The 25,424-nt window shown below is 46.1% G+C and overlaps 1 protein-coding gene and 1 pseudogene across 2 annotated transcripts in view; one reads left to right on the top strand and one right to left on the bottom strand.

Moving 5' to 3' along the window:
• Positions 1-25,208, top strand: part of LOC147238413 (serine/threonine-protein phosphatase PP1-beta catalytic subunit) — a 29,823-nt gene extending 4,615 nt beyond the window's left edge. The window contains exons 2-8 of one of the 2 annotated variants that reach the window (XM_086196644.1): positions 21,204-21,335; positions 21,415-21,645; positions 22,203-22,307; positions 22,450-22,521; positions 23,692-23,843; positions 23,963-24,097; positions 24,608-25,208. In XM_086196644.1, the coding sequence (XP_086052770.1) occupies positions 21,204-21,335; positions 21,415-21,645; positions 22,203-22,307; positions 22,450-22,521; positions 23,692-23,843; positions 23,963-24,097; positions 24,608-24,712 (932 nt within the window). In that variant the 3' untranslated portion in view covers positions 24,713-25,208. The remainder of the gene's footprint in view (positions 1-21,203; positions 21,336-21,414; positions 21,646-22,202; positions 22,308-22,449; positions 22,522-23,691; positions 23,844-23,962; positions 24,098-24,607) is intronic. The other variant, XM_086196645.1, reaches the window with a different exon arrangement.
• LOC147238414 (eukaryotic initiation factor 4A-I pseudogene) lies at positions 14,010-15,449 on the bottom strand (annotated as a pseudogene).
• Positions 25,209-25,424: the final 216 nt, after the last annotated feature.

Below are 25,424 nucleotides of genomic sequence, written 5' to 3'. Positions count from 1 at the left end.
GTGGAGGAAGCTGGAGTACCAGAGAGAACCCAGCAGGAACAGGGAGAACATGGAGACTCAGCCAGAAAGACCCCAGGCCCAAGCCAGGACTCAAACCTGGAACTTTCTTGCTGTGAGGCGACAGTGCTGACCACTGCACCACCGTGCCATCCGAGATGGAAGTGTCCGTGTGTGTAAATGAGACACATTATCTGGTACAGGAGGACGCTGATCATGTCGATAATCATGATTGTTCCACTCACAACAACTGTGTATGAAACTTTGGTAAGGCAACATCTCGGACTAACACCACAACTAGATTGTGGTTGCTACCAACAATGCTGCGGAATCTCCAGCCCTCCCAGCAGGTCTGAACTCTGCGAATGTTTGAGGACAAAAAAGAAAATGATGCGGCATTTGAGTTCACAGTCTTGTGGTTTTACAACAGATTAGAACCACTTACATCCCTGCTGACGAGTCCTGCAAACAAAAGATGAGCCAAGGCTGCTTCATATGCATTATACCAGCATAAACTGGTTATAACTGTCCATTATGTGCTTTGTAGTACAAGGAAAACTGTCGGTTCAGTTTGCTAAAGCGGACAGATCCGAGTGAAGATGGGCTTAGATGCAAATGCGCTTTCTCTGACTGTTGCTGGTGTATCCCTCAGCTCTGCAAAGGTTGCATTTTATTTTAAGACGTGACCTTTCACCAACACAAAGACCTCTCTCAGGCTTTTCCCTCGCTGATGAAATCATGATATCCCCCATCTTAGTTCGCTAAACAAGATTACTACTGCCTACTCTCATTTAGACCTTCAATAAATGGCCTGTCACTTGTGGTGTTCACATCCAGAAGCTCAATATTCTCTCATTAATGCATCGGGGAGTTTTGGAGGGATTTCCTTCACCGCTTCAGTAAGAGGTGGATTTCTCACTCTTTCAGGGAGTGCGAGTGCGAGCGCTGGTACAGACAGACACAGATGCACATACGGCGAATTCTCAGATCCCCTATTAAATGTCAACTGGCACAGCTGTCCCTGGTAGAAATTAACATACCCTTTGGTGACACACAACACAGTGTGGGCGAGCGACACGTACTGTAATACAGTAAACATTCAGCTCACTTGTTTTTCTCTCCTCTTTTCTTCCCAAGTATTCTGCCCGTCTCTCTTTTCTCTCAGTTTCTTTCCAGGACCCACTGGCGGTGAGAATTCAATCAATTTTAGACCAAAACACAACATGCATAAAGTTGCGAGAACATTCGGAAAACTGTTTTTGTAGCAGCATTCAGGATCGATGTGTCTGTACAGATGCTTTTGCTTCTGTAAACCTACACATTTTGTAACATATTGTGAGGACACACACACACACATACAAGCTCTGTGTTTATTTATACAGCACATTTTATACCCATGGCAACACACAGTGCCTCACAATGAAAAGAAAACATGAGAAATACAATAAATCAATGAAAAGAACAAAAAAACGCTAAAGCAAACTGGCTGATTTTGGGCTGTGGTCTGTCTGTAGTCTTTGGTCCCCATCAGTTAGTCCTAACGACTGGCTGAACCTGACCACCAGACAACGTGGTTTACAGTCTCTGGCCTCTTCATTGGCCTGTTTCTGGCCCGCTCTCATCTGTCATTGTCAATGCAAAGACTTAATTTTCTGTTTTGTGACCTTCGTTTGCTGTATTTTGAATGAGTGTTGAAGGGGAAGTTGTATGACGGTGTCTGACTTACCAAAAGCATCAACTTTCTGCTGGCATCATTGTTCAGCCGTGGTTCTGGTTCACATGAAGCTCTGTCCCTGCAGCACACATTCAATATATGTAATATGTTGCTTTTGTGCATCTTCCAGGTTTGTGGATTTTACATGAAAGTTATGAGCACGTTCAATCTTTTATGGTATTTGTAGAAATCCTTCCGTTGTCGTTGCACGAGGGACATTAGCATGCCTCGGCAAGACTCGAGACTTCCTCCCCTGCATGTTTGCGTTCAGTTTACAGAACCAGACATGTTTGTTTGTTTGTATATCCATACTGGTCTCCTTGTCCTCCTCACTGCTGTGTTGCGTCCAAGTGCTGCTATCCAGTAAAGCCACTGCAGGCTCCAGCTCTCACACATGCCCATGCTAAGCCCACATTGGCCCAGGTTTTCATGACAACAGACCCTTTGTCCACACTGCCAGCACAGGTGGCCTGTAGTCTTTCTATGGCACAATCAACACCGTGACCCCGTACGTTGGCCAGTCAGAGGGGAGGGGCTGGATGGAAAACTACATGTTTGCGTTTTAGTTGATTTTATGGAAAAATACGCCAGCCTGTCTGTTACACGGTGTGGGTACATAAACTATCTGTAGGAGGATTTCTCTGTGCGGCAGCTGTTGAGGTACTGCTCTCAGAATGGGAGGTGCACCTGCTTGTTGTTCTCAAATTTGGGTTTCATTAGAAATATTGATATGGAATATTGAGCTGATACTGGTGCCAGCATCTGTAGTGGATATCTGTGAAAAGGTTGCTGATGTATTAATTTAATTCTGTGGCATGTGACCAGCAAATCCTGCATCGGCGGTATGTTGGAGGTTTTATTCCGCTTAAACGAGAGCTGATGGCACAGAGGCGGCTCAAAGGAAACGCTCAGCTGTCTGTAGTCATACCTGCTGCTTGCTCTTACTAATTATTTTAATAATACAAATTCGGTAAGCTTTCATGCACTTGTAAACATCTTTTATTTGGCATGTAGATTGGTTTCATTCTTGTTCATAGATTGGCAGGATTAGAATTCAAAAAAGTTAAGTACAGGGTCTAAACTTACTGTTAGCAGCCAAAAAGCATTATGCTAATTTTGATTTGCACACTGCAGGAATACATCAGAGCAACCCATTAATTTAATGGAATACACAGTCGTGTTTATATGCAGACCTACTCTTGGAACATGGAAAAGCAGCAGAATCAGTGTCGCTGAGAAATATGACTGTAGATCAGAATTCTGATTTATCCCAAGGCGGGTACGCCATGGACGTGTCGTTAGACACTTTGTTAAGTTGTGTACAGACATCTCTCCACAGGCGTGTCACAAAAACTGATGCTTTGACATCAATTCTGAAAATGTGACTGATTGTATGATTCTATGGCACTGATAACCAAAGGTGCTTGGGCGGGTAGGTCAGCTCATGGAATTATTTGAGATACAAACACATACACACAGACCGTGGAGACACAAGTGTCACCCTTGCCCAACATGGACCGGAATGTGTCCAATTAAGAGGTACTGTTCGTCAGCCGAGTCAAGCGGCTAACCCTGAAGCTAGCCGAGCTGCAGCTGCACAGCATATTAACAGAGCTGTTATTCTTACAGGAGCAACACTGGAGATAAGAACCAGTTGTGTACGTGATGTGTTTGTCTCATTTTAGTGACAAGCTGCTCCCTCTGAGACTGTTGGTGCAGCAGGGCTTAACTTTGGAACGCATTGAGTTCATTGTATTGTAGATGGTTTTAGGTGAGTGAAGTTGTTTGGGGAAATTCAGGGTTATCGGAACTGTGTTGTGACAACCCTGATGACCAGCCATGTTTGTGAGCTAGCCAACATCATCACATTGGAGCTGTGGAGTCATGCCTGAAGTTAGCCAGTTGCCCCTAAGTCAGCTTTTCTCACTGGCAGCAAGTAAATGTGACCAAATGTAACGTGAATAATACTCTGATGAATGAACGTGAGGAGCAGCACGACTGTCCCACTGTGTGTTGAAGGTTTTCATTTGGACCATAGTTCTTTGTCACTGCATTCTACATTGCTGTTGGCCTGCTTGTTTTTGTGGAATATGGAGGTTTGCTGCTGTCTTGCATAGTGGTCAGGCTGCTGGCGTGGCACTCTGTTATGGAAACAACAATGGTGGAGCCTGTGCGCCGGGGAGCATTCACCCCCTGGCACCAAGCATGGCTCAGAGCTCCCCCGGGCTTTTCAGCCACCCAGTTAGGCTGTCCAATAAATGGCCCATCCACTTTCTCCCTTCCATTCACTCAGTCAGTCTCCTCCACTCGGTTCCTTTTTATATTTCTCACATTTTCTGCGTCTATAGCCGTGCGTGCCTCGTGCTGAGGATCTCTGTCCCTCCTCTCATTTCAGCCTCTCTTCTGCGTCACAAAGACAACCATTCACCCGTGGCACTTAAAGGCCAACGCAACGTCAAACACAACAAGGTCCGGCTGTGTCCGGGCGTCTTTACTGGTGTTGCGAGGTGCACCGCTGACTAAAACACGCATAGTCATACTCACTTAAAATGCATGGGTGCATTTGACCCATTAGAAGTTCTTTGGGATGTTTAGAATCGGCAGTTTTGCTAAACCCATCATTGGCGAGAAGGTGGTGGTGGTGGTTGGGCGGGGGGGGGGGGGGGGGGGTTGGTGCTGTCCCACGGTCCTTCAGAAGTGAGTTTTATTTGGCCAAAAATCCTCAAGTCAAAGATTTTGTACTCTGGAGGAGAATATTGAAATTAGTGATGATCAGCTGATGACTGATGTTATAGATTCTGTTCATCAAACTCAACGTTTCTCTTTTGACTTCACTCAGATTTATTATATTTACTGACTTTTTCGTTGTCTTTCCAATAAGATGTCGAACGTATTTAACAACTTTGTCCCTGAGTCGTTGCGATCACTGCTCTCAATGAGCCCTTGTATTCAGAGAATACTCCATCTCTCCTGACATCAACTGGATTAACTTTTCTATGTGGCGTGTTTTGAGTGGGCACTGCTTGTATGTCAGTCAGCGTGTTTACGTGATGCAAGATTAAGTTGTTTTGTGTGTTAGTGTGATTTAAACTGAACTTTTAAAATGCGTTTAAACGTGTTGGTCTGATCTAAGTTGGACTGACGCACCCAGATTTCATAGCTGGAGTTGAACGACTTCAGCAAGTTCACGCTTGAATCAGTCTCTAATCAGCATGGCGCTCTGCGCATGTCTGGTAGGATCCACTGTGGTGTTTAACCTGCAAAACCAACAACGTAAAGCCAAGGGCAGTATTCTCATGACAAGCGGAACTTTGGTGGAAAGTTCTGGACAAAGCTACAAATACAATGCTGTCTGGCTTCAGGAGTCATCTGTTGTTGTTGTTGAAAAATTCTTTGATTTGAGTCCGTCTTTCGAGATGCGCGTCACTGGTTAACTTGTTTTGGTTTGTGACCGAAAACTTAAACCGAAGAAACACTGACCTGCACCAGTTGGAAGGAGGCATACCGCCACCTTGTGTTGTGGAGCCCTTCTTACTTTCAGCAATAAACCAGTTTTTCCTGATAAAGAATTTGCCATTTGTCTATTTCGTTGAAATGACTGAACTATAACCGTTGACCTACTGCATCCAGACATAGAGTTTTGTGTGTGTGTGTGTGTGTGGCCAAACAAAAAACAAGCGCACAGACAAAGGGCCACACTGAAATAAGTTTTGAATGGTTTCATAAGAAGTTTACTTTAAAAAAAAAAATACTGTAAACTCAGTTATCACAGTAGTTTGGTTGATCTCAGCATTTGGTCTCCTGTTTATATGAATGTGCTTACGCAACTCCAGCAGCCAGTACATCATCACGGACCTTGACTCTGAAGTAGAGACCTGGTCCAACTAGTCTTGCTCTCTCCCTCCACCAGATACAACAGGGCCTTCAAGCACTCCCTCCCTGCCCTGACAGCCTACTTCCTCCTCCCTCCATAGAGTAACACCCATATATAGTAATAACCTCAAGAAGCAGCCTGTCTGATCCACTCATCTCTCTGGCTCGTGAACACTGTTCAAATGAACTCTGCCCTTTTAAAATAAATGGAAAAATAGCTACCCTCCTTGACCCTTGAGTAAGAGGCCTTAAACCAGGGAAGAAGGGAACGGGAAGGGGAAAAAATGACCAAAAAACAACAACCTGAGTTTCAGAAAACTACTTTCCTGTTAGATTTTTAATGAAAATTTTCTGTGTGCGCCTGCACTGGTTGTTCTGTGTGGTAACTTGGCTGTCATAGTTTGCACGTGACCGTCTGTCAGGGTGCAGCGTGCGTTGAAACGGCTCTCTAGTGTGGCTCATGGTGCAGCACAATGTTGGGTTGGGCTGAATCCTCAGAAATATTTATTGAATGAACCTGCCAAACACCAGTCAGTTGGACTTTTATTTATTGGGTTGTAGCAGTTTTCACGGCATACACCATTGAGAAGACTGGTAGTTATCATAGTGCAAGAGGGATGCACCATAATACCGGCACATCACCGGTAGCAGCACTTAATGGATATTTTTTTAAAATATCAATATCATTCTAAAGCCTGATAGTTACATCTCTCAAGTATCATTATCAGTGCTCATCATTTGCCTTTTAGAATGAGGGAACAGTGTGTGAATGTTCTGGAAATAAAGAGAAACTGTTTTTTTAGCAATCGCAATGTTTACGTGTGTTTTTCAGGATGGAAAAATCATATAAACTTGTTAATGCACACAATGTCGACACACGTGTGTGCTCTTCTTCTCAAAGGCTGCTCCCTGCGTGACAGCAGCCTTGGAGAAGAAGAGCATGTTGACTGTAAGAATGAACACCACGGCTGTCGCAAACATCCTGGCTCTATCTGGACGTTTAGAACCAACCTCGGCTCTGAACGCTGTGGATTCAAATGCCTGTCAGGAGCCTCATGCACTGCAGTCAGAGTTGTTAAAGATTTAAAGGCCTCTGAGCTGCCTGAAATGCCGTGACGTCTGTACAGGTCCTCACGAGGCTAAAGGTCGAGACAAGAATGGCACCCTAAGATACCTCGAGGAGAAGAGGGAGAGGTGAAGGATGAGGAGGACGAGTTCTGGGAGCAACAGAAGGAGGCTACAGCAAAGGGATGTGTTACAGTTCTGCTGCAGTTGGAGAAAGAGGCACAGCATGCCTCCCTAAACTAATGCTGCAACAAACAATGAATCCAGTTGATTGAAGCACTCAGTTTTGAAACTCTGACATTTAACATCACCTGTTTTTTGTATTTTGTTCTCCTGTTTATTCTTGTTTCTAATACTTAAATTGTAGAATATTGAGCTGAATGTTAGATATGAGCGGCGCCGTATGGTTGAAGTTTACTGTCATGATTACTGACGTCAGTGAGCTAAAGTGACTTGCCTTGTTGTCCTTGTCACGCGGGACAATTTAAAATCTTTAAAACTAATAATATCTCACCCAGAAGCCATCCACTGGACATCCTGCCACCTTGTAGGCTCCCCCCCCCCACCCCCCGTGCTGTTTTACAGGACCAGTGGCTCGGGGTTGATCCAGGCCACCTTGTCCACATGCATCTGTGCGTCATGTAGTATTTGCACGTAAATGGAATGAAAAATGCTTTCTGTTAGGAGTCCAATTCATTCTTCGATGGTGCTGTGATACCAGTGGGAGTGCAGTTAATAGCTCCAGTTGCATGATGGAAACTGACTCTCGCTGCAAATATACTTTTTATACCTGGCTGACAGGAGGATGACCCCTCGCTGCTGCCATGCCGCAGCTCACAAAACCCCTCAAGGGGGCATAAGAACTTTATTCATCCATTTCTAATGCAACACTTGGGTAAGTCAAAATACAGAACCATGGAAACATGGAAGTTGGAGGTGAAAGAGTTTTTCATGTGCTTCAATGTGGTAAACACCCAGTATTGTATAAAAGTGCCTTGGCTAAAGTTTCCTGCATATTTCACTTTGGTGTTATACATTTGTTGCATATTTTCACATTTAGAAGTTTTGTTTGCCAGCCTGAGAAGCCACTGTGTGTGTGTGCGTGTGTGTGTCTCTTGTAGCCTGTCCTCCATTGTTGTCAGATGCAGTACATGTTAGTATGCAGGGTGTGGGTTGGTGCTAATGCCACTTTATATACAAATCAGCTCTTTTCCTCCCGGGATACAACAGCAGCTCCATTCACCAACACCTTGCAGGCTGAAAAATGGTCTTGCTGGGTTGCTATGGTGATCAGATGTGTGTGTGTGTGTGTGTGTGTGTGTGTGTGTGTGTGTACCACGTCCTGCTTGCTGTAGCTCATGCTCTGTCTCTCTCTCTTCAGCGGAGGAGCTGCAGTGCAGTGGTGACCATAGACCGTTTAATGTTGTAGGCGTAGCCTTCGTGATGTCACCCATCGGTGCACTGACCACCGCTATCTGGCTCTTAAAGAGAAGTGACTCTATGTGGATGAGAGGGTCAGACACCATGGTGATGAATCGCTATGCCTCTGTTCAGACGGACGGTTCAGACTGGTGGTGGTTTGTTCAGTCAGCTCAGTTCAGTCCATCAATATGCGTCTCATGAGCTGGCACCCTGAGAACGTGCAGAGTTTGAGCTAGCTACAATATGCCTAGCGGAACTGACAACTACAGCTGATATTTGCTAAATATCTTCAGGGGAAGTGGAAATGTCTTAAGAGTTGTGGCACCTAGCTAGCACCCGCTAACACCCAGACGTTCAGTACCAGGTGGGACAACCCTGCAGGAGACACTGCTACTTATCGGATCAGCGCTGAGCGGCATCAATGGGAACATAAAAGCTGAGTGAACGCGGTAATTCTTCTGTAGGCTCATGTCTTCTCTGCTACAAGGTCAAGCAGATCTTCTCTCCAGTGCCACGTTTGTGGCGTTGATTGAGATGCACCAGGAAAGAACTCCTCGTCTCCTCGCAGTGGGAACAGGAACGGTTTTTAACGGGTTCACCGGGGTCTGAAAACCCTGTGTGTACACGGGCATGTGCAGTGGGAGGGGCTGTGACACCCAACGGTAGTTTATCTGTCTTCACGCTTCCTCTCCAGGTGGTGGTCTTGACCCGTCCTGATTTTAAAGGGTGAGTGTGTGTGTGTGTGGGGGGGGGGGGGTGTCTTTGTCTGAGATCAAGAACTTCAACTACAATGCTAAGGCTATATTTAATAAAGTCTTATCAAAACAGATCGCCTCGAACTTGATCCCTCAGCTGTCACTCCCACCACAGCCTAGCAGGTGACTTGTCTGCTGCTTATCTGCGTCCTGTCAACATGCGCCAGAGTTTGTCTGTTAACCACGGCAGAGAATGTCGGCGCCAACGCCACAGGAGAGTGGAGCTCACACCTTGGTTGCACCTGTTCAGCTTCCACCAGTATCTGTTGAGGGGAGGTGGTGGGAAACACTTAGCTCCTCCCCCCCAAGCCTGCAGTGGTTCAGTCTGAAGTCAAGGTCACTGGATCACTGTGTGTGTATGAATGTATGTTTGTGTTTTTTGTGTGTGTGTGTGAGAGAGAGAGAGAGAGAGGTGACAGGGAAATTGATGAGACTTGTGTGTGTCTTTGCTGGAGTCCATCTTTGCCTCCGCTTAACCACAGGATGAAAGGGGATCCCAGGCATGTGAGATCAACATTGCTGGTGTGTGTGTGTGTGTGTGTGTGTGTGTGTGTGTCCTATATCAGGCATCTCCGTCAGTTGAGCCTGCTGCCAGACCTGAACGCACGTCATCAGAGCTGGAAGGGAGGGGTGTGAAATCACTCTCCACAGTCGACACACATTTCAGTGCACACAGACACTTGCTTGTTTATTGTGCTCAGTGAAGGGTGTGTGTGTGTGTGTGTGTGTGTGTGTGTCATGTTTATATTTGTAAAGGCTGTGTCTAAAGGAATGGAACTAATAATTACACACAGAAAAAAAGCTAATTTTGCTCATGATGTGCTTTTTTTTACTAATATTTTTTTCTGGTGAAATCTGAAAGATTTAGGTTCGTGTTCTACCCTTTGAGTCAAGTGTGTGTGTGTGTGTGTGTGTGTGTGTGTGTGTAAGTTTGGCTGCGGTAGATGGAGTCTTTATCGATTTTGGCTTAAAATGGCAAGGTCATGCACACTGTTGTCTTCGAGACGCAAACAGCTCACTTGTAAATGCAGGCAGCGATTTTGCGAAGCGATTAGGCGGACTTGCATGTATCATCAAGATCATGAGACTTTGATGACGGACATTAGACGCTTGCGCCATGTATGATCGTGTAGAAACATGTAATTGTGATTGTGTTCATCTTAATTTCACACCCTTGTGATGTTTTGTGGCACCTGTAAAGGTAGACCATGATGTTTCCCAGACTGCAGTTCAATAGGTGGCGCTGTTGCATGTTGAAATGTCATGTCGTTACTGTGAGTCGGTGTTAGAGGGAGAGTATGGCTATCTGAGTTAAAGAGCGGGGCGGCATGGCTCTAACATTGCTGGTTTGATCCTCACTTCCCCTGGTGACCATGTCCAAGTGTCCTTGAGCAAATACTGACCTGCTCCTGATGGCCCACAGACTGGTGACCTGTCCAGGGTGAACCTCGCCTCTCACCCCAATGTCAGCAGGGATAGGCTCCACCCCCCCTGCGACCCTCAGTGGCTAAGAGGTATAGAAAATGGATGGATGGACGGAGTTAAAGAGCTAACGGAAGTGGTTGAATTTGAGCTCAGGCAAGGTTTCGTTAATCTGATCTGATTAGGACTGAAAGGTTAAACATAGCATATGAAGTGGAACAATCTGTCTCTCACGCAAATTGTGTGGAAACGTCCAGGTTTAGGTGAGTCAAAGTGACCCGCCCACATAGCTTACAGTCAAATATCACTATGATATACTATTTTCTGAGCTGCAGCAACCAGCTGCACTTTTTAATCCTCTTGCCTTCTGCCTTCAAGAGACACACCTATGTCCAAGCCATACTATGTCTTTCAAGAATTACTCAATGTTTAATGCTTATGACCCAAATGTTCAGCGTCCTTCTGGTGGGGCAGCTGTATTAGTACGAAATGACATAATTCATAGTCATCTTGTAGTCACTACCCATTTACAAGTAGTGGCAGTCCGACGAACACTTCGTAAAGTAGTTACCTTGTGTTCTATCTATATTCCACCTGATGTCACAGTAACTTTGCAGGACCTGGACAATTTAATAGCACAACTGCCTCCCCCATATATGCTTTTAGGAGATTTTAATGCTCATAATCCTGCATGGGGAGGAAACAATTCAAATGCTAAAGGAAAGGCTATGGAGGACTTTATCACTAAAACTGACTTATGCCTGTGGAATGATGGATCTTTTACCTGTTTACATCCGGGCCATGGAACACACTCAGCAATTGATTTATCCATATGTGATCCTGACCTTTTGCTTGACTTTTCCTGGCGACCACTGGATGACCTATTTGGGAGTGATCATTTCCCCCTGATCATGTCATCTACAGAAGCAGACGCACAGGTAAGACCCCCAAGGTGGCAGCTTCAAAAAGCTAACTGGAGTCTCTTTCAATACCGTTGTGATATCCAACTGGGTCACCTACCCCAAGATATTGACAATCCTGTCGATAACTTCACTCAAACCTTGATCTCTATTGCAGAGGAAGCTGTCCTAAAAACTTCAGGGAAGCCCCACCACAGGTCTAACGTGTGGTTTAATGATAACTGTAAAAAGGCCATTGATGCCCGGAAAAAGGCAGAGAGGGTGTTCAACAAGCATCCAACAACAGCAAATCTTACCAGATTGAAAATTTCACGAGCCCAAGCACGCAGAACTATTAATGATGTAAAATCACAAAGCTGGAGAGAGTACATTTCAAGCTTTGCAAGGGATGCATCCTCAAAAAAGGTCTGGAGTTTCATTAGAAAGATGAAAACTAAAGGAGGAACTGTAAGAGTTCAACATCTAAAATGTCACTAAGGTCTTTTGACATCTAAGCAAGACATTGCTAACAAACTTGCAGAGACATCTGAAAAGAATTCCTCTGTGGAAAACTGTCGACTTTAATTTCAAGGCGTGCGCAGAAAGGAGGAGGCAAAAACCCTGAATTTCTCATCAGACAGCATGAAACCATACAACCAGCCTTTCTCAATGGATGAACTTCTATGTGCTATAAGGAACTGTCATGATACTGCAGTGCTATCTCATCTCCTGGCAATATTTAATGTGATTTGGGAATCAGGAAAAGTACCCAAGTCCTGGAAGAAAGCGTTTATCATTCCCATTCCAAAACCTGGCAAAGATCATACTGATCCCACCAACTATCGTCCTATAGCCTTAACCAGTTGCCTGTGCAAAACTATGGAAAGAATGGTGAATAAAAGACTTGTGTGGATGTTTGAATCAGAACAGCATTTGAGTGCATTTCAATGTGGCTTCAGGCAAGGAAAGAGCACATTGGACCACCTTATTAGACTGGAGGCCTACATACAGGATGGATTTATCAGAAAAGAACATGTAATAGCAGTATTTTTTTACCCTGAAAAGGCGTATGATACCACTTGGAAATATGTTTTTTTAAAGGACTTGCACTGCATGGGGTTCAGAGGTCATCTGCCCATTTTTATCTCCAATTTTCTGTCTAATAGACTTTTTCAAGTTCAACTACAACAAGTACAACTTTTTCAACACCTCATTTGCAAGAACAAGGAGTTCCTCAAGGAAGCATCCTCTCTGTCACCCTATTCAGTGTTAAAATCAATAGCATTGCAAAAGAAATCAATCGAAATCTTTTCTGCAGCCTGTATGTTGATGACCTCTGTATTTGTTATAGAGGGAAATATATGAGTACAATCGAAAGACAACCATTGAAAATGGCTTCAAGTTTTCTAAATCCAAAACTGTTTGCACTCATTTTTGCCAACTGCGAACTTTACATCATGAGCCACTGCTGTATATGGATTGTGCCGCAATCCAAGTTGTGTAAGAGGATAAATTCCTTGGTCTTATACTTGACAATAAATTATCTTTTATTCCACACATGAAGACTCTTAAAAAGAGATGTTTTAAGACTTTGGACATTTTAAAAGTACTGGCAAAGACCAAGTGGGGGGCAGAGTGGACTGTACTGCTACGCCTGTATAGAGCACTTGTGAGATCCCGTTTGGACTATGGGAGTATTGTTTATGGATCAGCTAGAAAATCCTACATTATGATTCTGGATACTGTTCATCATCAAGGTTTGAGACTGGTCCTTTGGGGCCTTTAGAACCTCACCAGTGCAGAGTCTTTATGTGGAAGCAAGAGAACCATCCCTTCAATTGCGACGCTTGAAACTTGCTCTACAATATGCAGTCAAAATCAAAGGGAATAGAGAGAACCCTGCATACTCCACTGTCTTTCAACCACAGTATTTTGACTTTTATGAGACTAGACCAAGGTCTATCAGACCTTTTGGATTAAGAATTAAACCTTTCCTTGAGGGTTTGAATGTTGATCTAGATGGACTAACATCTTCTCACCTTTGTTCCATTCCCCCTTGGACCTCGAGACAACCTGTAATTGTGCAGGACTTGAGTCACAGAAAGGAATCTAGCACACACCCAAACGAGTACCAGAGTTGCTTCCTTGATGTAAGACAGCGCTTCCCTTTGCACACTCCAATCTATACTGACGGCTCAAAAACAGATACCTGTGTGTCCTCAGCAATGGTAGTCGCTTCTAATCAGTGTGGAATACGCTTCCCAAATCTGTGCTCTGTTTTTACAGCCAAAGCCCAGGCCTTGCTCTTAAGTCTTGAATACATTGAAGAGTCCAATCTACAAAAATCCTTGATTTGCACAGACTCTCTGAGTTTTTAAAGACTGACCACCCCCAAATTACCAAAATACTTGAAAAAGTGGATCACCTAACTAAACTCGACCTGGACATTATTTTTTGCTGGGTCCCTGGCCATGTGCGCTTGCGTGGTAATGAAAAGGCAGATAGTGCTGCTCGAGGAGCCCTGAATGAAGAGATTTCTGAATGCCAAATCCCTGTCTCTGATCTTAAACCTGTTCTTTGGTCCTACATCGTGACAAATGGCAAGCTGAATGGAATAACTGTGTTGGAAATAAGCTGCAAGAAATATGTACTACTGTGAAAAAAGTGACAACTCGATCATTTTCATGCAGACATGATCAAGTTGTCTATACAAGGTGTAGAATTGGACATTCTAGACTCACTCCTGGATTTTTTTTAAAAGAAGATACTATAGTAGATATTTTTAATAAGGTCCCACCTTTAAAGGTTTTAAAGTTTTGAAAGGTTTTTTTTGTTTTTTTTCCCCTTGTTTCATTTATTCACACTTTAATTGAAGACAACATTGACATGATGATGTGAGATCTTTAGTTTTTAATTTAGGGACACATAGAACAACTGCAGCACAGCTCGACTGATACTAAGGCGGGTGTGAGGGTCCTCTAGAGGAGATCGGCCACGTTCATGGGCATCTCCTCGATGACGGTGTCATAGTAGGTCTCGATGTCCTTCAGGGTTCGCCGGTCCTCTTTCCTCAGCAGAGTGATGGCGGTCCCCTTTCGTCCAAAACGACCACTTCGACCGATCCTATGCATATAGCTGTCCCGGCTGGACGGCAGGTCGAAGTTTATCACCAGCGACACCTGCTGGACGTCGATACCTCTTGCCAGGATATCCGTGGCGATCAGCACTCTGCTGGAGCCCGAGCGGAACTCCCGCATGATCAAGTCCCGTTCTCTCTGCTCCAGTTCAGAGTGGAGGGCCGAGACAGTAAATCCTCTGGCCTGCATCTCTCTGGTCAGGTGTTCAACCTTCCTCCTGGTATTTACGAATACGATGGCCTGTGAGATGGGCAGACAGGAGTAGATATCGCACAGCGCATCGATCTTCCAGTCCTCTCGCTCCACATCAACGTAGAACTGACGGATGCCCTCCAGGGTCAGTTCCTCCTTCTTCACCAAGAGTCTGACAGGATCCCGCATGAACCTCTTGGTGACATCCAGCACCTCAGCCGGCATGGTAGCAGACAGCAGAATTACCTGAGCTCTGCCTGGAACCTCCTGGAAGATGTCGTAAATTTGTTCCTTGAAGCCTCTGCCCAGCATCTCGTCGGCTTCGTCCATCACAAACACCTGGATGTACCGAGAAGAGATGTGTCTGCGACCGAACAAGTCCAGGACTCGGCCTGGGGTTCCCACCACAACGTGAGGGGGTTCAGCCCTCAGCTTTTGGCCTTCTCTGTGGATGTTGGTCCCTCCAATACAGGCGTGGCACCTGACTCCCATGTAGTCACCCAGAGCCAGCACCTCCCTCTGGATCTGCTGAGCCAGCTCCCTGGTGGGGGCCAGGACCAGAGCCTGAGTGGCCCTCTGTCTGATGTTGATCTGCTGAAGTATGGCAATTGCGAAGGTGGCGGTCTTCCCAGTGCCAGACTGGGACTGAGCGATCACATCATAGCCCTTGATGCACGGTATGATGGCCCTCTGCTGGATAGCGGTAGGCCTCTCCAGTCCCAAGGCATAAATCCCCCGCAGCAGATCCCTGCGCAGGTGCATCTTGTCGAAACTGTCCACACTCTGGTTCCAGTTGCTTTCGGTGAAGCTCTCTCGGCCATTGTTCCGCCTCTGATGCTTAGTGGCCATTATTCCAAACAAGTCTGAATGAGGGGAATGTCACGTAGTCCCGCTTGATTGGCTGGATGAGATAAATGTTGTTGCTGTGATAAAGCACCAACACCAAGGATGAGATGTCCTGCCTGATGAAGCTGAGTGTGCTCTTTTATTGTTTTTCTAACTTATGCTCCTTTGACGTGTCACTGTGGGTTCACACTCGGAATTCTGAGGTTCAATGATGTCATCAACTTTGATCTCTGAGCTCTGATTTCAACCAGGGACTGTGATCTCTGAGCTCTGATTTTTTTTTTTTTTTAACCTGTCCTGTTCAGTAGCTGGGGCAAGCAGCATCAATGTTCCTGGTGCCTTGTTGTACTGAAGTAGTTTTACTCTGCATAGGAGGAATCTGATAATCTCCTCCTATTGCCATTTATGTTTAATTTTATTGGGAATGGTTTTGGTTCATTGATAAAGCTACCGGACTGAGGCTCAGGAGTGGATAGGAAGAGAGAACAGGGACAGGATAGGGAAGACAAGGGGGAGGGGGGAGACAAAAACAACAACAGCAATAGCAGAAAAAAACAAACAAAGAAAAAGTAACAACAACAACAGAGAGGAGAAAAGAGGAAAAAAAGGGAAAAAAACCTGGGTTGCAGGCTTACCATTTGGTTTAATATAATTTTTAGATAAATGTCTGAGTGTGTTGATGGGTCAGTTGTGCGCCGCATGCGTGTATGTGTGTATACGCGTGTGTATGTGTGTGTGTGTGTGTGTGTGTGTGCTACGGTTCGAGCGATCCACCGCACAACAGCAAGGGCCACGACCAACCCCAGCCCAACCACCACGCCGACCCCCCCCCCCCCCCCCCCCAAGAGCACCGGCCAGGCCCCCAGGTCTGCAATGGTGCAGTTAGCAAAGGAGGCAGCACTGAACCCACTCCCTGCCCCAGCTGCCCCCCCATCCCAACATGGGTGCAGGGTGCGTGTTGTGCATGGGAATGTAGATGTGATGATGTGGATGACTAGAATGTAGTTAAAATTGGGGGAGGCACCCAGGGCATGGGAGCTCCGCCGGTTGCAGACGGCAGAGTCTCCCAGTACATCCTCATGCACTCCCCCAAGCCCTAAATGTCTACGATGTTATTAAAATTGGGGGGTCCAACCCCTCAAGGCCTAGTGTCACATGAGATGTGATGTGATGGGACAGAGAGGCGATGATAGGGGCTGAGGAATGGGCCAGACCTGCAGGGGGCCAACTTCCAGACTGGCCCGGCTGACCACCCCGTCACCACTGCAACCAGCCGACAGGGAGTCTAGCCTACATGGTCCAGGGGTCAGATTGGAGCACCAAGGGGCACTGTCCGGAGATCCGGTCAGAGGGTCCACCACCGCGCAGTGCGAGGGCAGGGAGGGCCCAGGCCCCCGGTGCACAGTGGAATCCCCAGCCAGAATCCCATGGTCAGGGCCCCCAGTTCGATCAGCATCAAGGAGGTCAGCCCCCATCCCTCAGACGTCCCCCAGCATCCTCCCATTGTCCGGGAGTGGCGGCAGTCCAGGACATCGCGCCAGGGCCCAGCCGGCCCGAGGACGGGCCGAGGTTAGCAAATCCCTCCAAAATGTGGGTGCGACCCCCCCAGGGGAGCGGCAGGGTCCCAGGCCAGCAAGTCCCAGGTACCAAACAATCCACCTCTACCTCCCTCCCTCCTGACCCCCCTCCCTCTCCAACCCCCACCTAACCTTCCTTCCCCACCCTCCTCCCAGCGTCTGGGGGCAAACATGCCCCAGCAGCCACGGCAGGCCCCAGCCAGTGCCTGGGGTCCAGGCGAGCACAGCCCCCCCACCGCAGGACCCCGCCAGGGGACTGGCGCGAATCCCCGGCACCAGGGCCCTGGGCCCCCGCCCCCCCCCCCCCCCCCATACGGGGTGGAGGCCCCGACCCAGCCCAAGTACCCCCAACCTCCAATCCCACAGGGTGCCGCCATGATAGGGGAAGCCGCCCCCACGCCCCCCACACCATCCCTCAACAGGCGAGACCCAAAGCAGCCCCAGAAGGCAGTAACCCCGGGCCCACCAGCCCAGCGAGCCACTGGACACCCAAGGTAGCCAGCGTCCATAGCCACCCGCCCCGGGGCCAGAGCCACTAAGCGCAGTCCCCCCCATCAAAACTATGTGATGGATTTAATTATTGGGGACCAGATTTGTTCGAACTCTGACCATCAACTTTCCTCCCAAGCAGACATTCTCTCCATGGAAATGTGGTCTAATAAAAGGTTTCTATATTGAGTAATGCTTAGGTTGTTCTTGGATTTCCAATTAATCAGGATGGCCTTCTTTGTGATGCTTAGAGCAGTGAGAAGCATGCAGGATTTGTTTACTTCCATATTAACATTAGTGAGGTCACCTAGCAGACAAAGTGAGGGGGAGATGGGGATGGGGTACCCTCACCACCGTGATAGGTCTTTACAAACCCTCTGCCAAAAATTGTTAACAGGTGTACAAAGCCATATAGCATGCAGATAGCAGTCTGGTGAGCCAGTCGCACAATATAATGTTTGTTTGTGTGAGGCCCATCTGGAACATCCTTTGTCCTGTGTAGTGTGTTCTGTGGAGAACCTTGTAATTTATTAATTGTGGGTTACCACTGCGAATCATTCTAAATGTGTTGGAGCAGATTTGTATCCAAAAGTTAGGGTGTGGGTTGATCGACACATCTCTCTCCCATTTGGATGAAGGAATAGAGATTATAAATTCTGTTGTTGAAACTATTGAGTTAATTTTAGACAGTAGTTTAGGGGGTGAAATTTGTAAAAAATCTGTTATTCTAGGTGGAAGCTCTAAGTCTAACTGGGTAAGGTCAAACTGTGCCTGTATTTTAGATTTGAGCTGAAGATATTCCAGAAATTTGTTTTTGTCAATACCATAATTTGCTGTAATTTGGTTAAATTCTATGAATGCTTTGTCTTGGAAGATATGCTCTAGATTTTTAATCCCTTTATTGGCCCATGCAGCAAAATGTATTGTTTTTTTATTTTGCAGGAGGATTGTTCCAGATAGGTGTGAGCCTGCAAGGGGTGTTCGAGAGCCCATTGCTTTTGAGAAATTCCCACCAGGCTATGAGGGTGTTGCTGATGCTAATGTACTTAAAGCAGCTGTGATGCTTGATAACAGGGCTGATAAAAGGGAGATCAGAGATTTGGATTTCTTTGCAGAATGTTTGTTCAATATCGTGCCATGCTTGGTCTAATGAGTTTGGCTTTAACCATTTTAGTATGAATTGTAATCTATTGGCCAAGTAGGAATTATAAAAATTTGGTAGTTCCAAGCCACCATAGTCTTTACTCTTTTGTAAAGTCTTTAAACTTATCCGTGGTGGCTTAGCTTTCCAGAGAAATTTGGAGATGTTAGAGTCAAGTGTTTTGAACCAAGTCCGGGGAGGCTGGGACGGAACCATCGAGAAAACATAGTTGATTTTTGTCAAGATCATCATTTTCACTGTTGTTATTCTTCCCATAAGTGATATAGGTTGTGTGCGCCACCGGGTGAGGTCGTCCTCTATTTCTTTATTTAGGGCGGTATGATTTAGCTGTGTCAAGTCAGACAGTTTGGCAGAGATGTTGATGCCCAGGTATTTAATGTTCCCTGGCCGTAGTGGTGCAGCGAGCGTACTCTGGAAACCTGAGTTGATGGGAAGAACAGTTGACTTGCTCCAATTAAGAGTAGTCAGAAATGGTTGAGAATTTGTCAATGAGTGCTATCGTTTCAGGGAGAGATGATTGTGCATTCCGTAGGAAAAGTAATACATCATCAGCATAAAGGCTTATCTTATGGATCACATTTGTAGTGTCAATTTCCTTGATGTTGTTGTTTTGCCAGACTGCAGCTGCGAGTGGCTCTATGAATATAGCAAAAAGGGAAGGGGAAAGTGGACAACCCTGTCTGGTTCCTCTTTGGAGAGAGAAGCTTGGAGAGCTTTGATCATTTGTTCTGACACAAACACTGGGAGTGCGTTAAAATGTTTTGATCCAGTTTACAAAGTTATCGCCAAACCCAAACTTTTGTTATGCGGTGAGGAGAAAATTCCAATTTACCCTGTCGAATGCTTTTTCTGCATCTAGGGAGACAATTATGGCATCCTTGCTCTGACTGTTACAGTCGTCTATCAGGTTGATAAGTCTACGTGTGTTGTTGGTAGAGTGCTGTCCTTTAATAAACCCGGTCTGGTCAGGATGTATTATGTGAGGTGTTACTTTTTCGAGCCTTCTAGCTAGCGCCTTGCAGATGACTTTAATATCTGCATTTATAAGTGATATTGGACGATAGCTTGATGGAAGTGCTGGGTCTTTGTCCGGTTTAAGGAGAAGGCTAATAATCGCACGGTTCATGTCGGGTGGAAGGATCGAGGTTTCCTGTATTTCAGTGAACATTTTGTAGAATATTGGTGCAAGCTCAGGCCAGAACTCTTTGTAGAATTCTGCAGGAAAGCCATCTGGTCCCGAGGCTTTCTTGTTTGGCATATGTTTAAGGGCTTCTTGAAGTTCCTCGATTGAAATAGGTGACTCCAGAGCCATTAGTTGGTCTTGATTTAATTTTGGCAAGTCAATTGTGTTCAGAAAGGTTTCAATGCAAGATTTGGATTGGTTAATCTCAGGTGAGTAAAGTTTTTTATAGAATTCCCTAAAAATGTAATTGATTTCTTCTGGGTCACAGGTTGCTTCCCCATTGGAGTCCTTAATGGAGGATACTGTTGCTCTTTCTTTGTTCTGTTTTAGTTGGTGTATCGCAGTGTTTTCTAAAGTGACCGTGTGGTTCACATTTATTGTTACCCAGTGAAATGTGTGATTTATCTGGACGGTTGCTGAGGGTTTTTCCAGTGCTTGTCAAATTCCCACAAGGGACTGAACTAATCTAATTAGTCTGATGGCAGAACCACACTTTCTCCTGCTTTCTCTCGTCCTGTTTTGACATCATGTCACCAAACGTTCATAAAGTGCAGATTAAGTTCAGACGTTTGTGCGATGACGCTGAAGAAAATAGTTGCAATGCCTGCAGCTTGAAGCATCAGAGGGAGCATCGAGCTTTGGAACAGCGGGGCGTCCCTGAAGCAAAAGGAAGCTCGCTGCGTTAAATCACACGTCATCAGTTGGACGCACACGTGTACATCATGATCACGCCACAGAAGTGCTTGAAAAAGCTCATATTGCTTTGCTATATTGCCAGCAGCTCTCTGGAGGTGCTGATGTCTTCAACACTGGTGTCGGCCCAGTCAGTTTTGTTTGCTGTGAGGCTCATTTGGTAGAAACGGTGCCTGTTCTGTTCTGGATGCCTGCAGATCAGCCACTTAGACCCAGACTCCGTTGACGTGGCAGGGCTGTGTGTCCCCTCATGTGAGTTGTGCACATTTAGCAAAAGCTGCACAATCACTCGTGTCCTCACCCGTCTGTGTGGGAGCCCCCGTCTCCCGTCCCCTCTTTCCCCTGCAGGCATAATGGAATATGCAATGCAGGACTAATGCCTGCAGGGGATGGGGGTGGGGGCGGGGTGCAGGTGTATTCCCACTGCATCTATTTGATTTACTCATTAAGTGGCGCTTGACGCCCACGAGGATCTCCGTCATGTTGCCGTGGCATTGGCTGACAGCTGCATTCTAGGTCAACTCAGGTTGCCAGGCAGGAGAGAAAGAGGCGATGCTGCTATTCACTGGTGTTCGCCAGCAGAAAGCACATCTGTCTGTTTACAGAATATCACCAGACAGCATCAGTCGGTAGGTTAACGCGATTTGTCGTCAGTCTGACGAAAGTTGGAGTTTTAACATGCAGGTTAGTGAACGTTGAGTGTCTAGATAAACACTCATGTTCACTTTGTGGGTGTGTGTGGGTGGCTGATACACTCCTCTCCTCTCCTGTCACCAGTACGAGGATGTCGTCCAGGGAAGATCGTCCAGATGACAGAGGCGGAGGTGCGCGGCCTCTGCATCAAGTCTCGGGAGATCTTCCTCAGTCAGCCGATCCTGCTGGAGCTGGAGGCTCCGCTCAAAATCTGTGGTCAGTAGCAAGAGCACTGCTTCCTCTCCTGGATTATCTCCTCGGTAATCTAATCCCTGCTGCCTGTCCGTCATCACAGGTGACATCCACGGACAGTACACAGACCTGCTGAGGCTCTTCGAGTACGGCGGCTTCCCTCCAGAGGCCAACTACCTGTTCCTGGGCGACTATGTGGACAGAGGGAAGCAGTCGCTGGAGACCATCTGTCTGCTGCTGGCCTACAAGATCAAGTACCCTGAGAACTTCTTCCTGCTCAGGGGCAACCACGAGTGTGCCTCCATCAACCGCATCTACGGCTTCTATGACGAGTGTCAGTACACCGCTCCCGCCAGCTCATTCATGTCCCCCTGCAGGCCAAACCTGGCACTGCACAACTTTATTTAAAACTTCTGCAGAGAGACTCCGAGTTGTTGGGAGGGAAAGTTTGTGGTGAAATACTGATAAATCTAAATGAGCTGCAGCCGTATTTGGACTATTGTCACATGATATGAAGTCAGCTGATTGAATTAAGACAGATTGCAGTTCCTCCAGAAGCACATGTGTTGAGGTTCCTGCCGAGCCTCCAGTTCCTCGGGGTAGTGCCAGCAGCTAGCAAGGAAACTAGCAGAAACTCGAATGACATCACAATAATAAAAACTACAAGAACTGGATTAAAGAATTCAATGTAGCTCCAATTTAACATGAGTCTGAAAAGCAGAGCTGATATATTTACTAGTTTGCTAATGAGTTTTTGGTCCAAACTGCCATCATTAGGTTATTTCACCCGTTCACAGACAGAACCACAAAAATATGAAGCTGCCTAGTTTTTGTCACTTCTCAATTCCAGTTGATCTAAAACCGTATCATCTGTTGTGATGCATTATTCAGGTAAACGCAGGTTTAACATCAAGCTGTGGAAGACGTTCACCGACTGCTTTAACTGTCTGCCCATCGCCGCCATCGTGGACGAGAAGATCTTCTGCTGTCACGGAGGTACGCAGGTTGAGAAATCTGACAGGCTGACAGGCTGACGCGCTGCATATTTCTGGGTTTGCTAATCAGCTGTGAACGGGTCAGAGCAAGTTTAGTGAGCTCACAGCTGATGGATGGTTGGGTGTCCTCGTTCTCCCTGCAGGTCTCTCACCTGACCTGCAGTCCATGGAGCAGATCAGACGCATCATGAGACCCACAGACGTGCCTGACACAGGTGAGGTGTCACACACACACACACACACACACACACACACACACACATCCTTGTACTCATATCTTTGTGAGGACTTTCATTGACGTCATACATTCCCTCGCCCCTCACCCTAAACCTAACCATCTCAACTGACTGCCTGACCCCTAACCTTGAGCCTAAACCTAAGCAGAACCTGATTCTAACCTTGAGCCTAAAACCAAGTCCTGACCTTCAAATGGCCCTTTGAAGATGTGAGGACCGGCCAAAATGTCCTCACTTTCCAAAAATGTCCTCACTCTGCTGGTTTAATACGTATTGTAGTCCTCACTATGTAGCAAGTACAAGAACACACACACACACACTCACTGCTCCAGTCCCTCTCACAAGCTTCAGAATCCAGCCTGGAATCTCACTGACTGTTAGGAGTCTTTGACCAACAAACCCTTCACAATGAGTTTTAATTCATTTTTTTGTGCTGGCTGAACGCTCCGTTCATGGTTGGTCTCCATAGCGAGTTTTAGCTTGTGCTTTAGCCTCCAGCGGTCGGCCTGTGAGCCTGATGGCTACCTGAGATGGCTACCTGAGATGGCTACCTGAGATGGCTACCTGAGATCCTCCAGTGAGGCTCGTCCAATGGTTCCAATATCAGGACTCGTCTCTGAAGGAGGCAGGGTCTCCTTCCTGGTCCCATAGCGGACAGGAGAACTTGGCACCCACTTTTAAATTCTTCTCAAACCTCAGTCGTGTGCTGGAGGTCTGCTGGTCCCCACAGGCAGCACGAGCCCACCCTGAAACACTAGAACACCAGCTATGAGTGTTGGGGGGGGGTCTTGTACCCCAGTGTTTTTTATTTGACTACTCGAAGATCACATGCACTCACATTAGCGGAGGCCAAGTGTTGATTGCCTTAGGACAGAAATCATGTTGGTCTGGAGGGATTTAGCGGAAGTGTAGCCTGGTGTCAGTCTTCATTAAAGCTGCATCTCCTTGTAAGGTTGTCTGTGTCTGCTGGTGTCTCCCACTTCCTGTTATGGTCTTTGAGGAAGGCTCGCTATGTTGGTGTGGCAGGTCAAACATGGACACGAAGAATGAATTGGAAATTCCTGACTTGAAGGATCTGTCATTGTTATCCATTGTAATGTGTGTGTGTGTGTGTGTGTGTGTGTGTGTGTGTGTGTGTGTGTGTGTCAGGCCTCCTGTGTGATCTCCTGTGGTCCGACCCAGACAAGGACGTCCAGGGCTGGGGAGAGAATGACCGTGGAGTCTCCTTCACCTTTGGAGCCGACGTGGTCAGCAAGTTTCTGAACCGCCACGACCTGGACCTGATCTGTAGAGCACACCAGGTATGACACACACACACACACACACACACACACACACACACACACACACACACACACACACACACAGGAGTCTCTCACCTCTCTGACTGTGTGTGTGTGTGTGTGTGTGGCGCCCTCAGGTGGTAGAAGATGGATATGAGTTCTTTGCCAAGCGGCAGCTGGTGACTCTCTTCTCAGCTCCCAACTACTGTGGAGAGTTCGACAATGCTGGTGGTATGATGAGCGTGGACGAGACCCTCATGTGTTCCTTCCAGGTAGGAAGTCATGACAATGATGGCGTTTCCATAGCAATGGCATCCATTTTACTTGCAATTAAAAATGATTTCAGAGTGGAAAGTGTGGCTATCGCGCTTAAAAACAAACAAACTAGAAAACAAGAATAGCAACGTCACTAAAACAGCAACACAGGAGTTCAGACTCGGGTATGAAGTTGTAGGATATCTAGATGAATGTAAAGATTTAAATTTGGCACCGTAGCATAAACAGTCACATATGGAGTGTTTATAAAAAAAAGAATCAGTAATAATGATAATTAAGAGCAAGGCCACATCAATACTATCAGTATATTGTGATTCTAGTTACGTCACATACGAACCAAATGTTCTTTTTTTTCTTTTTTTTTTTTGCAATTTTCTCCATTAATTAACTCAATTAAATCACCATTCCAAAACTACTAGATCAAATAAAGACGTGTAGGTTCCTGCTAATGTACTACAGTATTACCAGGGACTACTCAGTTGTTCATGATTTCTGCGTGTGTGTAGATCCTGAAGCCGTCTGAGAAGAAAGCAAAGTACCAGTACGGAGGGATGAACGCGGGTCGGCCCGTCACCCCCCCTCGCACAGCCCAACCCCCAAAGAAACGATGAAGAAGGACGGAGGGAGGAAGACTCCAGTCTCCTGTTGGCTTTTCACTACATATATCTGGCAGAGGAGAAAGCAGATGAACAACTCTTTTAAAAGACAAAACCAGTCCGAGTTTTTTTTTTTTTCTCATCTCCCTCTGTCGCTTTTTTCTTGTCTTCCTTGAAAGTTTTTTTTCTGCATCTGTGTAACCTTGAAACGTTATTAAAAACTAGCGTTTAAAAGAAAAATGACAAAACAATAAGGGGTGTGTTTCTGTAGCATTTCAGAGTGGGTTTGGTTTGTTGTTCTGTTTGTCTTTTTTGTTCTTTGACATTCTGTTGTAAAGCAAAAAAAAAAAGGTAATAGTTCAGAAAAAATACTTAAGTTTACTACTACAACTCCGTACTGCTCTGCCTGTACACACACACACACACACTCATACACACACACACACACACAAGACAGGTATTCATGACGACAACTACTGGGTTTTCAATAAATAATACAAGGAAGAATTCTCCACCTGAATGTCCCGGATGATTCTTTGTAGTAAAATCACTTCTGTCCTCATGGCACTACTACAGTTTTATCATTAACTGCTGGTAGTTACTAATATCACTCCGTTTTATTGTAAGGTTGAAGTTTTACTTGGTCTCCAAAAACAAGACCCTTTCTCGCCCAAGTCAAAAATGCCATAGGAAAAGAACCCCAGGCTATAAAACCAGTGTGAAGACT

This window comes from Aulostomus chinensis, chromosome 24 (assembly GCF_037954235.1).
Source record: "Aulostomus chinensis isolate RoL2024-O1b breed Wild chromosome 24, RoL_Achi_v1.0, whole genome shotgun sequence".
Lineage (NCBI taxonomy): Eukaryota > Metazoa > Chordata > Actinopteri > Syngnathiformes > Aulostomidae > Aulostomus > Aulostomus chinensis.
The sequence above is the reverse complement of the archived record's forward strand: the minus strand, read 5'-3'. Positions and strand labels throughout refer to the sequence as shown.